The following is a 15,276-nucleotide window of genomic DNA, read 5'->3' as shown; positions in this document are numbered from 1 at the left end:
AGCCGGCGGCTCTAAATATTAACCTTATGTGTGTCAGAGCGCACACACACACACACACACACACACACACACACACACACACACACACACACACACACACACACACAGACCAGAACAAACAGCGGTGGAAATCGGACCTGCTGGCGTCATGTTTGATCTTCCTGCTCTGATTGGCTCATCTGCTGCTCCTCTCCTCAAAGTTCAGCAGCTCCAGCTGGGAGGTTCTGCCTGGAGGTTCTGCTGAGAAGTTCTGCTGTTGCCTCATCATCGGATGTTTTAACAGGAGCTGAACCCATAGCGGCTGTGAAATGAACTCGTCGTTTTAGGGGAAATATTTTTCAGTCTGGACGACTCATTATCTGGCAAATTATTTCATTAAATAGTAAAAAGCTAATTTGGTCTCAGTTTGAATGAGAATCAGCTTTAACGCTACATCTGTGACAGAAACAAAGAATATGACATCTGTTCCACTTTCCTCTGAAGTAAAACCTTTCAGTATTAATAATATTAACTAATAAAAAAGGCACATATATAAAAAACTGTATACACACAATGTGTCCAGGATACTTATACGAACACCTGTAAGTTGAGGTTTTTAGATCTTAACTGATACTTTTGTTCTGGGATTATGAAATGATTTTAATAAAAAAGATCCAGTCAAATAAGTAAAATATTACATTAAGCAACATGTTTACTCCATACCTCCAGTTTATGAGAAATGTTAAGATGCAAAGATTCACATGGAGGATTAATCAGCTCCTCTCATGGGTTTACCTTTTCTACATCCTTAAACCTTTTAAAGATGAATAAACACGACCAAAACCCCCTGGAGCGGACAAGTTAACGCCACACACTAACTAAAATAAGATTTAAAGATGCTTTCAATTCAATTCGATTCAAATATATTTTATTCATATAGCTCCAATTTCCACCACATCACCTCATGTCTCTTTCCAAAGTCAGCTTCCATCAGATCCTCCAGGTTGGTGAGAAAGTTTCCTCTCTAAGGAAACCCAGCAGGTTGCATCAAGTCTCTCCATGCAGCATTCACTCCTCCTGAAAGAGCGTAGAGCCACAGTGGACAGTCGTCTGCATTGTTGATGGCTTTGCAGCAATCCCTCATACTGAGCATGCATGAAGCGACAGTGGAGAGGAAAACTCCCCTTTAACAGGGAGGAGAACCTCCAGCAGAACCAGAACCAGGCTCAGTGTGAACGCTCATCTGCCTCCACCCACTGGGGCTTAGAGAAGACAGAGCAGAGACACAGAAAGCTCAGAAGCTCACATTGACCCAGGAGTACTTTCTATGGTAGAGAAGACAGAGCAGAGACATAGAAAGCTCAGAAGCTCACATTGACCCAGGAGTACTTTCTATGTTAGAGAAGACAGAGCAGAGACACAGAAAGCTCAGAAGCTCACATTGACCCAGGAGTACTTTCTATGTTAGAGAAGACAGAGCAGAGACACAGAAAGCTCAGAAGCTCACATTGACCCAGGAGTACTTTCTATGTTCCTTTTATAAGGAACAAATAATATCTGGATGAAATAAAATAAAAGTCAAAAGAGAGATATAAAAACTAAATAAATAACCTGAAGTGAAGAGATGAACCCGTCTCCAAGCTCTGCTGAAAGCCTTCAGGGAGCTTGGCCCCCTGCAAAGATACATGGGCCCCAGTGATGATGGATTCCAGTCATTATTTTCTGGACTTTTGGGCCAGAATGCGTCTCTTGTACTAATTGGCTGAATGCTGACGTAACGACTGGACCAGGATTTTCAGCACCAGTTCAGATTCTCTGGTGAAGAAACACTGATTTGACTGCAGTTTATCCTTTGCTGCCGCCTAGTGGACACACACCGGTAACAGCATTTATTTTTAGTCAGGATTAATGCAGAACAAACGGAAACATCAAAATAAAAGTGCATGCAATAAAGAGCAGTTCAGGCAGAAGTTTATCACACCTTCACTTTTTCACAGCATATTTGTGCATAAGTGGCAGCATGAACTTTAACAGAACAACAACATGCAGACAAGTTTTAGATTTTGGTCTTTTAAACTTCTTGTATTTGGATTCATTAAGTGCTAAAATCATCATTGCTTGTTTCTGTATTTCTTCCAAAGGTTTATTAGATAATTTTATTAAATGACAGAACTATTTCCTTCTCACTGTGTGACATTAAATCAACTGAACCTTTCCTGTTTTATCTCCATAAGGATTAATAAATGGGTTTTATTTGCTAAATATCAGAATAATGAGAGATTTAAAAAAATGTTCTTCCAATTCAAATGTTTTGAGACATTTCTGTAATATTTGTTGAACCTGTCTGACTTGGGTCAGATGTTCTGGGTTCCTCTGGCTCTGCTGGAGTTGTGGCCCATTCCTCCCAACAGAACCGGTGGAACTGGGTCAGAACTTTCAGCTCCGCTCACCAATGTTATCCTGGACTGAGATCAGAACTTTGTGCTGGACACTCCAGAACATGGACTTTGCTCTTCAGCGGTGGACGGTTGAGATGTTGCTTCAGTGTTTCCATCTATGCTGTAGTGCACCAGTCCCTCCTGCAGCAGAGGAAACTTCCACATCATGATGCTGCCACCTCTGTACTTCACAGTTAGGATGGTGTTCTGATAAATATTTCTCCAAATGGATCAATTGTTCTTATGTTTTAGTTTCGGACCACAGGACATGTCTCCAATCATTAAGGTCTTTGTCTCAGTGGACATTTGCTGAGTCAGGCTTTTCCTGCTGCTTTTGGAACGATGGCTTCTTCCTCTCTGAGTGGCCTTTCAGCCCAGCTCATACAGCACCTGCTTCTCTGGAATAATGTCTGCCAGCTTCAGCAGCATCTGCACCAGGTCTTTGGTTCTGAGGCTGAGTCCCACGTTTAACACCAGAACTCGTCCACCTCTGGGAGACCTTGCTGAACCATCTGATGGTGGTTTATAGTTGCATGTCGCTGTTTAAACAGATGAACGTCGAACCTCCAGGCCTCTGGGGGTTGGACCAAAGGATGGACCAGATTTTCAGAGCTCCACGGTTCTGCTGCTGATATATTGTTTGGTTTAATCTGAACAGATCAGGGTTAGAGCCTCAATACGTCCACGGTTGGGCCTGCCTGGTTACCCGTTCAATTTTAAATCGCTCATTGCTTTTATTCCTGTGGTGTGAAGAACTTTGTGATTTCTTATCTATGAGAAGAGAATTCTGAATAAACTTTACTATCTAGCTCATCTAAAGAGGGTTACCAGAGAACATTTATTTTAGATGTTTAAACCTCTGATTTCTGACTAATTCTCAGCAAGCCGTGAGTTGTGGACTTTACTGAATCTGAATGTTTGAGGAAAAGATCTGCAGATAAAAACTAAGCAATTAGCTGTTGGGTTCTCCTGCTGAAATGTTTTCAGTGTCGACTTTTCATTTGAACATGAAGAAGCTCAATAGTTCAGGGTGCTCATGTTCAGGTCAGCAGTCTGTGCTGCTGTGGTCCAGCTCCTCTAGATTTTCACCTTTCTTCAGACGTCCGGTTCCTCTGCATTGCTTTGGTTTGATGTTCTTCAGCGTTTTGGGGTTTCCTGAGCGATTGCAGCGGAGAACTGCAGAAGGAGGACGCTGTTTGTCACAGAGCTGCTTTGTGGGGGCGTTTAGCTGGAACAGGGCGGTCAGAACAGGACAAACATCCGCCCACTCTCTGTGCTCTGAATGTATGTGAAAAGCACAATGGTGCGCCAACAGAGCACAGCTAAGAGCAAAAAAGGTTGTGTCTGCTGAGGGATCCGTGACGGCATTCCTCCCGCTGGGGTCATTCATCTTCTTAAGTGGAAACGTTTTAGAAAGTTCATGTGTTACATAAACCACTTTTACCTCAACATCACCCATTACTTTCCTTTTGCTGGACAAATAAAGAGAATCTGTGGAGCCTTTATTTTATCTTTGTTCTTTTCCTGTGTATTCTTTTTGTTATTTAGTTTTGCTGTCAAACCTGAATCAAGTTAACTTTTAAAAATATATAGTTTTTAAAATCATGGAAATATGTTTAACTGTAAACTGAGCTTTGCTCTACTTGTTGCTACTTTCATTATCAGATGATTCATCCGCACTTTGCTCTAAATTCTGGTGAGTTTTCTGTGTTTTGTGTCTTTACCATAGTTGAAATGGTCAAACTTAGCATTTTTAGGCAAGCTGAACTGATATCTTGACTTTATCTCTCTGTTTTTAAATTTGCGACATTAGCTAATTATTTTAGGCTCATGTAAGTTTTAGAAAACTCTGGTATGCCTAACCCTAGCTTTACTTTTTAAATGAATATTGTTTGCTATAGCTTACCTAGCATGCTTAGCTTGTATGTTTTAGCTTACCTAGCATGCTTAGCTTAGCTTGTTTGTTTTAGCTTACCTAGCATGCTTAGCTTAGCTTGTTTGTTTTAGCTTACATAGCATGATTAGCTTGTTTGCTTTGGCTTACCTAGCATGCTTAGCTTGTTTGCTATAGCTTACCTAGCATGCTTAGCTTGTTTGTTTTAGCTTACATAGCATGCTTAGCTTGTTTGCTATAGCTTACCTAGCATGCTTAGCTTGTTTGTTTTAGCTTACATAGCATGCTTAGCCCGTTGGTAAAGCTGGAACATGGTACGTTCCATCTTTTAATGGAAGTTTGGGGTTCTGAGTTCTCAGTCAGAAAACTGTCTCTAAGGTTGGATTTCCAGCATGGTCCATGCTGCTGGATGATCAGTGGTTATCTCTCCAACACAGTATGTCTGCTGTACATAGGCCTTTAAACATACTGAGTGTAAAAACGTATTTTTTTTTACAGTTTGTATCATTAAATTTGACACACAATGTTAAATAAATATGTTAAATGTTATTGTTTGAACACAAGATATGCAGGGAAACAGATAACCAGTGTGTACGGGTAGTTAGCCTGGTTGCTATGCAGGCTAACGACCAGTTCTGACTAACTGGGACAGGTACGTTGGGTGAGACCTGGTTCCAGTTCTGGTTGCTCCGATCTGTGAGGTTCTTTTAAAACATTATTTGTTCTGTCTTTCAGAATCAAGTTCAGACCTTTGCTAATATGTTTATTGTAGTTATGCTTTTAATCAAAATTGTTGAAATTTACTGAACGTTTCTGATTTTAACGCTTATCTTTTCCTACCAATATAAACATAGCGTTGCCTACTTTCATTAAACATGCTGTTATTTATTTTAGCTTTAGTTTTATTTATGGATATATTTTCCACTCTGAGGCATTCTGTGTTACTGATGAGCAGTTTATACATCCTGAGGGTTCCTGTTATGCTAAATTCAGCTAAAGTTATCAAACCAGAAGAGTTCAGATTGTATTCTGACTGACTGCTCTATAAAAGATTTGCAACAACAAAGATAGTATTTTGAGAATAAATGGCTGAATTTAATTAGATCCGTTTTCTCCCTTAAGATGATTTGGACCATAAAGCAGCATTTTAACTTTACACTGTTCCTTTGATTTTAACGTATAGCAGAGAGAGGCTCAGCTACAATCCGCTCAGGGTTGATTATTAACCCACTAACATGGGGATGGCAGTTGTTGGGTCCACGCAGTTGGGTCCACTGCCTGCACAAGCTTGACCACATCTGGATTTACTTTCATTACGCTCTGTTTTTCACTGTTTCAAGCAACGTCCAGGTGAGTTTGGATCTGCTCTAATTTCATCAGAACTTTGTCTGGTTTGTTGTTTGGGGAGAAATTAGTTGTGCTATTAAAGTCTTGTTTCTAAATATTAATGGAGAGTGTTATAAATTTAGTCAAGCAGAATATGCACGGATCTCTAAGGGCAGATTCTGATTGTTGAGGCGAACCTTAACTGTTATTAAGTGTTTGTGTGTTCGTGCTCAGTTCTGTGTTTATTCAGCCTATTACAGTTCAGCCAAAAATGCTCTGAAACAGTAACCTTTAGTCTCCTGGTAAACACTGCAGCCACAGCTGAACCACCCACTGGTTCCAACCTGGACCCGCTCAGCTAGGCTGGGGACAAAATGGGTATTTACACAATCAGTGGTTCTAAATGCTGTGGCTGAGTTTGATAAACAGCTTGGTGAAAACAGGATGTTTGGAAACACCCTGGTTGCTAAAATCTAATATATTACACAAGAGAGTTTTAAAGAATAAATTAGGGTGGACTGTTGTGTGGACCCAAAACATTTAACCTGGCGGTTCTCATTGGTGCATAGTTGTTGCCCACATGGGAATAAATTTGTTGCACACCCTGATCAAGAGTTTAGTCCTGCTAATGTCGATGATAGTGAAGGTTTCCAGCTAATGAAATACCAAAATACAGTTTCTCAGAAAGTCAGAACATTACATAAAGAAGGATTCTACTTGTCCCGTGTTCTGGAGAGGACAGCTGACCTGACGGGTCCAGCAGACGGTTCTCTCCACAGGGAGGCGAAGCCACACAAAGTCGTTACTAAAGAAGCAGGTTGGTCACAGAGTGCCGTATCCAAGCACGAGAAAGAAAAGTTTAGTGGAAGGAAAAACTGGTAGAAAAAGCGCACAATAAACAGAGATAATCAAGCTTTGAGTAGATTACGAAGTTTAATTCATTCAAGAGTTGAGATTCACAAGGTGTGGACGACAGCTGGAGTCAGAGCTTCAACCTTCCACATTCAGAACCAGGACATGAGCTCCAGCTGTCACACAAACCAGTCCTGAAGTAGCGATAACATGCAGAGGCAGGAGCCGCACAGCGATTCTCAGAATCAGATCAGAATCAGACATATTTTAATAATGCCAGAGTGAAATTAATGTTTCAGTACAACCGCCATAACAAAGATTTCAGGGGGAGATGATTTACTGAGGCCATGCTGCAGAGGAACCGCCTACACGGTGCCCACAGGGCGCTGCCATTACTCTGTGGACAGATAGAGGCCACACTAGGAAGGGAGAGGAAAACACATATATCACACTTTATCCTATTTAAAGGATACAGTTTGAGATAGTTCTGGGCCATCTCGCCATAACATCCAGGGGAGTTTTTAGATAGATAGTGGGAACGCCTGATTAAAATACACAATCATACACAATTAATACTTCTGCGTATGAATTAAACCCAGGAGCTCAGATACCTGGCTACTCCCCAGGTGGAAACATCATCAAGAATTACAAGAAGTCCATTTGCTCCTGATTCAGTTTTCTCAAACTGCCTCTTTCATAAAATTCTTAAGGTCAGATTTAGACATATTCTCACCCAGTCTGGGTTTTGTCAGACTGGGTGAGCCAGTCTGACAAGACGGCATGGGGGGGGGTTGAACTCAACCAGCCTTTGTTACGCCTCTGAGACGCCGAGTGGACCATGCTGAGGTGGACGACCCGACCTGAAGGCCGTGGAGCGACCAGCTGGTTGGAGGATTTACTGTAAGAACTCGCTGAGACGTCAGGGATGAGCGCGCTACGTCACTTCCTGCCATGACCACACATCCTGGACGAGACAGAACCGCTCACTGGACTTCATCTGTACTGAACAGGACATGCTTATACTCATCAGTATGCCTGAATTCATGGATTTAAAATGTTTTGTATTGTTCTGATTTTATGAGGATCAGAATTTTCTGAAAGTCCGAATCAGCAGAATCAACAGAAATAAAGCCTTCAGTGAACGGATCTGTACGAGTTTGACGTTGTGGATCACCTAAATAAAGAGTTTTTATGATATCCGGACCTGTGAAGCAGCAGCTAGTCTGATGAACATGTTAGTTTCCCCGGCTGCTGTGGTCAGAACCGTCAGAACCGCGTTGACCCAGGCTGGTGTCTCTGTTTTCAGGCTGGCCCGCTGGAAATGAAGCTGCGTCTTGTTCTGCTGCTGCTGTGTCTGAGCCGCCCGGGGCTGACAGTAAGGAGACTCTCCATCTCAGGACCTTTGTCTGGTTAACTTCTGCTGGTCCGTGTGTCTGAACCGTCTGTGAATGTTTGTTCAGGAGGAGACCGCCACAGCAGCTCCGTTAGTCACAGATGAAGCAGAGGAGGAACATGTCAGGAACTGTGGGAGAACATTCAGCCATGAGGAACACAGGGTGATAGGGGGCGCCATAGAGCAGCTGGGGCTGAAGATCCTGGAGAAGCTTCCCATCAGCCCGCAGCAGCCCAACGTCATCCTCTCCCCCCTCAGCCTGGCGTTCGCCCTCGCTCACCTCACCCTGGGTTCATCAGCTTGATTTTCCACATTCATCAATGATTTCATCAGATTTAAACTGGATTATGTTGCTAACATGCTAACATGCTTCATTTCCCTTCAAGGTTCCCGCAACGAAACAGAGACTCTTCTCCTGCAGAGCCTTGATGCCCACAAGCTGCCCTGCTTCCATCATGTCCTGGGAAGCCTTCTGCTGCATTTCAGCCACACGTCTCTGGAGGTGGCGGCACGCATGTACCTGCGGCCAGGTGAACGACCTTTACAAGCTGGACTGCCGTGTCAGCAGAAGTCTCACACGTTCTGACTTTTGTGTTTTTCTTTCCTGTTCCTCACCTCAGGATTTGACGTGAAGTTGTCGTTTGTCGAGGAATCTCTGGCCAGGTATGGGGAAACAAACCCAGACCACCTTAATACCAACGCTGTCCTGCTCCTGTGTGGGGGTATTTTTCAAGGATTAGACAAACTGGATCAGTCTGTGCCAGTAAATATATCCTGTTCATCAGACATTATATGTCACACCAGTCATTGTGATGTCTGGTTTGATGCCCTGGGAAGTATTACGTTTTCAGTCCGTCCTTATTACCGTAAACAGACGCTCATGTTCTCGGTTGCCTGCTCCAAACCTCATCTATCCTTAAATGTCCTTAACAGCAAACAGAGTCTTTGTTACATTTACAAACATGGACAATCTTGTGGTGACTGTTGTCCCTTCCAGGTACCGGTCCCGGCCTTTCCCTCTGGTCTCTGTGGACGAGGTCAACCAGTGGGTGGAGAACGTCACCCAGGGCCACATCCCCAACTTCCTGGAAAGCATTCCCCACGACGTGGTGTTAATGCTCCTCAATGGGGTTTACTTCAAAGGTGAACCATTCCACCAAACAACCGTCCATACACAAGAGTGACTGACACTGCTAACAACCAATCAGAGGCAGACATTCCTCCTGGCTCTGATTGGTTGGTTCTGAGCGGGAGCTTTGGTTTTCTGCAGATGGCAGTAGGACCACTGAGGCGCCAGTACGGCTAGATGTCTCATATTTTACTGTCAGGACATAGTGACAGTTTTATCAAATACTAATAACTTAAAAATACATTTATATTAGAGTTCCCTACTGCAGCTTTAAGAAAAACAAGAAAGAACCAAGTTAGGGATCGTTCTGCAACTTGATCTTAATTCAAACTTTGTTTTTTAAGTTCCTCCATGTTTGATTGTCAGGTGAATGGAAGACCCAGTTTGACCCCCAGGAGACCTCAAAGAGAGCGTTTTACCTCGACAGCCAGAATTCAGTTTTAGTGGACATGATGAAGTCTGTCCATTATCCTCTACGCCTGATGGACGACCCTGAGCTGCAGGCACAGGTAACCCCCTTTAGCCACGAAGAACCTTGGATTTCACTCAAATCTGATTCTGTGAAAAAGATCCAAACAAAATCAGAAAGAGTCTCTGTGTCTCACCAGGTTGGCAGCTTTCCCTTCAAAGGAAACACCAGCTTCCTAGTCGTCCTTCCCAGAGGAAACGTGTCGTCCGTGCTCCCCAGACTAAACATCTCTGACCTCTACAGTCGTCTACCTCAAGAAAAATCCATGCTAGTCAACTTGCCCAAGATGAAGCTCCAATATCGGCAGGACCTCGAGGAGGCGTTGACCAGCATGGGTGAGGGTTGAAAGCCTCATGGCTGCCTTTTTTGGTTAGAAGGACAAACCGTTGAAACCTCTCAGCCTTGACTGGAGGTCTCCTGTTCAGCAGAGGTGTTTAAAGGACTGGAAACCTCATAATATGCTATAATACACTGCAAAAAGGCAACTAAAAGTTAGTCAAATTCACCTGAAATGAGTTTATTTGTCCTTGAGTTGAGCAGGCAAGTTAAAATGATCTGCTAATGGAATAAGATTTCTGAACTAAAAGCTAGGGTCTGCCTTTTTTCCGTAAGTTTCCCCAGGTCCCTTTTTTAATTAACTGCGTTAGACCGTCTTACCTGCTCTTCTGCTCCTCAGGGGGATCGCGTACAAAAAATCTCCTAAATCCTCTCTGGTATTATTTCTTTCTACTGAGATCTTCCTCTTCTTCTCATAAACATGAACACAGTTCTCTTCTTGTGACTCTCAGCTAACCGCTAAGCTAACCGCTAAGCTAACGGGATTATCACTCCCTGATCTGTACCATTAGCTTCTTTGTACATGCGCAAACAGAATAACTTCAGGAACAGCTCATCTCCATCATCTTATTTCAATCGCAGCATATCTAATTCTCTTATTTTAGGGGTCAAAATACTCATTCCATTGGCTTTATTTTCCTGCTCACATAAAGGACAAATACTCTCATTTCAAGAAAACTTTACTCACTTTTAGTTCCGTTTTTGGAGTGTATACAATGCATGTTTTTTTTTTAGCTCTGAAACAATTCATCCCTTAAGGCTGGTTCACATGGCAGATTTTAAAATAGCCGATTTTCAAAGCCTGAGAGACATCACGCGTAACGATAAAAATCGTACGTTTGCTCGTACAGCGTGTGGCGTCCGGTCAGACACACCATCAGATTTCACTCAGGATCATGCAGACATCAGGGAGATGTTTTTCTTTCTGTGGGGTTTCCCTCACCTGGCTTTCTGATTGGCTGACGTCACATTCAACAGGCTGCCTGCTGGTTTATGCTCGGGGACAGCACACACGCTAGGACATCAGGACAATCCAACATGCTAAATGTCCCCCATGTGAGGTCAGAGCGGTCCTGACGTTCTACTGAGCAGATCACTCTTAACTCACCACACACAGCAGGATCACCTCTGAAGAGTCTGAGGAGCCAGCCTGACGCTTTAATTTGTCCCTGAGCAGGAACATCTGCAGCACTGCAGCAGGAAATTAACCGACCAGACGCCGATGCTCGTGCTTCTCCTCCTTTGCTGAGTGAAAGTTGGAGCGTTAACGTTTACTGCGGACTCCATGTTTGATTGTGTAAATGTCCAGATTTAGTACCAAGACACTGAGGTCCAGTTCTGGTCCTGAAGGTCTGCTGTTCTGCAGGTTTCAGGTGTTTTGAATGAAGGGACCATTCCTGGGCTTCTGTAGAACTTAGTCACAGAGCCGGGACACGTCTGGGACGAGCAGGACGATACATTGATCAGGCATAACATTACGACCCCTGACAGATGGATACGTTTTCATCAGGCTGACGGTCAGCAGAAATCAGGCAGCAAGTGAATATTTTGTTCTGCTGATGTGTCAGAAGCAGGAAAAACGAGCAGCTTAAAGATTTGAGCGAATTTAACAAGGTCCAAGCTGTGATGCCTGGATCAGAGCTCCTAAAAACCTGCATAACCTGTGAGGTGATCCCGGTTTGCACTGGTCAGGATCTAAAAACAGCGAGGTGCGGTGGACCAGCTGGGGCCCATGTGGCCCCATGTGGGCCAAGAGGTGAGCTATGGAAGGTATCAGAACAGGCGATGCAATCGTTTATGATGCAGCAAGGTGCAGAACGCCGTCCTCTGCTAAAGGAATGGGCAGCAGAGACCATGGAGCGACGGAGGAAGGTGTCTGCTGACTCTTCATGACGACGGTTCATGTGTGCTGCTGCCGGAACGACTCCTGGCACAGGATGCTCTGTGAGAAGGAGGCAAGCCAGGGAGGCATGGCCTGGCTCAGGTTTCAGACCCCGCCTCTCAGATTTTGGGGTAACTGTTGATCCCAAAGGATCTTCATTCCTTTGCTGAACATTTCTGCAGTCCATGTCAGGCTTATGATGGAAGCAGTTTGGCTGTGGCCTCCATGGCAGAATAATTCATCCTGACATGGAGGCAAAAAGGCTTCTGGAGCGGTTGGAGGACGACAAGAACCCATTTCTAGTACTGGCCTTGCCTCCCAACTTGATAATCAAGAATATGTTGGAAATGCTTGACAGAAAGTTTGTCAAGCATTTCCAACAGAAGATAAAGGATCTGCTGCCAGGAACCTCTGCACACCTCCAGGGGTCTGGAGGAAAGAACTGATGGTGTTGCAGGCAAAGACTAGGCAGGTGGTCATAATGTTATGCCTTATCGGTGGAGGGTGTATGAAGGAGGAAAATACTGCTACAGTCTCTGAATATTGACAGTCTGCTGTTGTCTGGTTCCCACTGAGAGTTTTCTCCTGCTGTGTCTCGGTTAGGTCTCGGCTCCCTGTTCTCGGATCCGGACCTCTCTGGGATTTCCGACCAGCCCCTCCGGGTGTCCAGCGTCCGCCACGCCACCACCGTGGAGCTCACCGAAGAAGGCGTGGAGGCGGCCGCCACCACTGTTGTGACTGCTATGCGCTCCATCTCCCTCTTCTCTGTGAACTCCCCTTTCCTGTTTGCCCTCGTCGATGACGTCTCCCTGGCCCCCCTCTTCCTGGGCATCGTCACCAACCCGGCCCCCAACAACGACCCCATGCCCAACGACGACCCCCACAGCAACAGCACCATGAACGACCAGCCTGCAGCCGAGGCAGCCAGGAAAACAGAGCTGAATGCTGAGCACAACAGGCTGCCAGCAGAGGGCAGCACGCCTCAGTCCTGCAGCGCCCCCGCTGGTGGGAAGGAGCAGTCGCAGCCGGCCGGGGAACAAGACGGCAGCCGTCAGACACAAGCAGATGAACCGTGCTCCAAAGCAGACAGCTTCGTACCGGCCTGAGATCCTCATAAAGAAACCAGTCGCCATCTCTTCAGATGAAGCTCTTCGCTGAGTTAGAGGAGGACTCTGACCCCAGCGTCACATTTCCAGGTCATTACCACCAGCAGCTGCTCAGCCACTGCGCCTAAATAAAGGCTGGACAACAATTTCCACCCTGAGAACTCTCTGAATTTAACGTTTTAGCACTTCTGTACATTTGTTTCACCTCTCTCTGTCAGACGGGACAATCGCCGGTCCAAACATCTTGTAGTTTAGCTAAAAACATCCTGCTGTCAGACGGTCAGTCAGCTGATGTTTTTATCATTTACTTTTTCTGTTTGTATTAAATACAAAGTTTGTTCTTAATAAAACCGCAGAAAAATCTTCCAGTGAGTAAAATCAGCACCTGAGAGAAACATTGTTGTGCAGCAGGTTTTATTTGAACTGCTGAGGTTTTATCAACATGTTCAGACTTTAACTGGATTACCAATACCTGGCAAATAAAAGACTTTACTGTTGTAAAGAAGTTTGGATAAATTCCTCTGTCTAGGTGGCAGCTTTCAGGATCTAATTACACAGAAACACAGAAAAAGGCTCAGGATCCACCAACCGTCACGTAAAGCAGAACTAATACCTGAAAATGATCTGGCAGCTGATTGGTCGCATTTTCACCCATTAGTCAAACACATTAAATGGTTTTATAACTGAATAAGATTTGGTTTTATTTGGTCAACCAGATGACTCTCAGTACCGGCTGAGCCGGACTATGTCTGGTTGAATGTAAGACGTTCTGGTTAAATGTAGCATCAGAACTTTTGCATTGAGTCCAGAATTCCAGAGCCGTGCAGCAACATTATTTAACATTTTATCACATTAAAAATACCAAACCTCTAATTATTACGTTGCGATTTTAAATCATGATGTCTGGTTTTAATTGCTTTTAACAGACAATGAGCAACACATTCGTCTCCAACCCTCAAACATCCCTAAATAATAATAATAATAACTTTACTTATAAAGCCCTTTCATACAAAGCGCTGAACAATTGCAAGGTGATAAAAGACAAATAAGAATACTTCAGATAAAATAGATAATAACAGATAAACTAACAGAATGTACTTTTAGTAGGACAGAGTAAACCTGTGGGTGTTTAACTATAAAAACACCAACAGAACCTGCCTGATGTCCTGAAGGAGGAGACACGAACAGAGAAGGTGGGTCACCAGTTTCTCTTCACGCTTCAGAGATTTTTGGAAAGCTAGTGACACTGAGAGCTCCAGAAGGGACATACGAATACCAAACTACATACAAAAATTCAGTAATTCTTCTCTTCATAGAAGGTACACCTGGCCTGGCGTTCTGTTAGCTGTGACATCATCAGGGGAAGCAGATCATCCTCTATTACCATCTAACATAGAAAGTACTCCTGGGTCAATGTGAGCTTCTGAGCTTTCTGTGTCTCTGCTCTGTCTTCTCTAAGCCCCAGTGGGTGGAGGCAGATGAGCGTTCACACTGAGCCTGGTTCTGGTTCTGCTGGAGGTTCTCCTCCCTGTTAAAGGGGAGTTTTCCTCTCCACTGTCGCTTCATGCATGCTCAGTATGAGGGATTGCTGCAAAGCCATCAACAATGCAGACGACTGTCCACTGTGGCTCTACGCTCTTTCAGGGGGAGTGAATGCTTTCATTGCAATGACAAATAAAGATTTGTTCTTCTTCTAAACCACACTACCACGTTCTTAATCCTATCCCTACATTTTATCACGTGGTCGTCAATCTTAAGGGTAAGATTTAGAAGTGAGTGTAGCCGTTTCTGAGGTCCGATAACCGTTAAGTCTGTCTTGTCTGTGTCAAGAAGCAGGAAAGTATTAGACAACCAGCCCTAATGGCTGATAGACAGGCCTCTAAATGTGACAAGTCTGCAGAGTTGTCAACAGTAAATGGTATGTATAGCTGCAGAACGTCAGCAGAACAGTGAAAGGTAACTTTAAATGAAGGGACCAGAGGACCAAGAGGAAGAAGACAGAGAAAATAGCAGTGGACCAAGGACAGATCCTTGAGGGACGCCATGCCTCACAGCACAAGACACAGAGACAGCTAACATACTGAGCTGTGTCTGACAGGTAAGATCTGCGCTGTGACAGTACCTCACCATGACTCCAGTAAAGTTTTCTAGCCCAACCAGAAAACCACCAGGTTCCACGGTGTCGAATGCAGCACTTAGGAGTGATAGAACAGAGGTGTGGTCGTTGTCAACATTCACCAGGAGATCGTTAGTGACTTTGGTTAGAGCCGTTTCTGCGGGGTGGTTAGACCTAAAAGCCGACTGAAATGGCTCAAACAGATTAATAGTGGACATTAGTGGACATAACCTACAACATCTCTGTCTCTAAAAGCTGTTAAAAAGTCACGAGCTGTCAGGTTTGTACGCTTGGTACTTGGTTTAGTCCCAACTGGTTGTGACACGGTATTGAATAAGAATCAGAGAAGTACATCG

At 44.2% G+C, this 15,276-nt stretch overlaps 1 protein-coding gene across 1 annotated transcript; it reads left to right on the top strand.

The window, feature by feature from the left end:
• Positions 1-5,525: 5,525 nt before the first annotated feature.
• serpinf2a (serpin peptidase inhibitor, clade F (alpha-2 antiplasmin, pigment epithelium derived factor), member 2a) lies at positions 5,526-13,306 on the top strand. The gene is made up of 9 exons (XM_012856231.3): positions 5,526-5,661; positions 7,796-7,864; positions 7,950-8,172; positions 8,269-8,412; positions 8,503-8,545; positions 8,880-9,025; positions 9,378-9,520; positions 9,620-9,815; positions 12,302-13,306. The coding sequence occupies exons 2-9, from the start codon at positions 7,811-7,813 to the stop codon at positions 12,802-12,804; spliced, it is 1,452 nt and encodes a 483-aa protein (XP_012711685.3). The 5' UTR covers positions 5,526-5,661; positions 7,796-7,810; the 3' UTR covers positions 12,805-13,306.
• Positions 13,307-15,276: the final 1,970 nt, after the last annotated feature.

This window comes from Fundulus heteroclitus, chromosome 11 (assembly GCF_011125445.2).
Source record: "Fundulus heteroclitus isolate FHET01 chromosome 11, MU-UCD_Fhet_4.1, whole genome shotgun sequence".
NCBI lineage: Eukaryota > Metazoa > Chordata > Actinopteri > Cyprinodontiformes > Fundulidae > Fundulus > Fundulus heteroclitus.
This window is presented reverse-complemented; position numbering and strand designations above follow the sequence as displayed.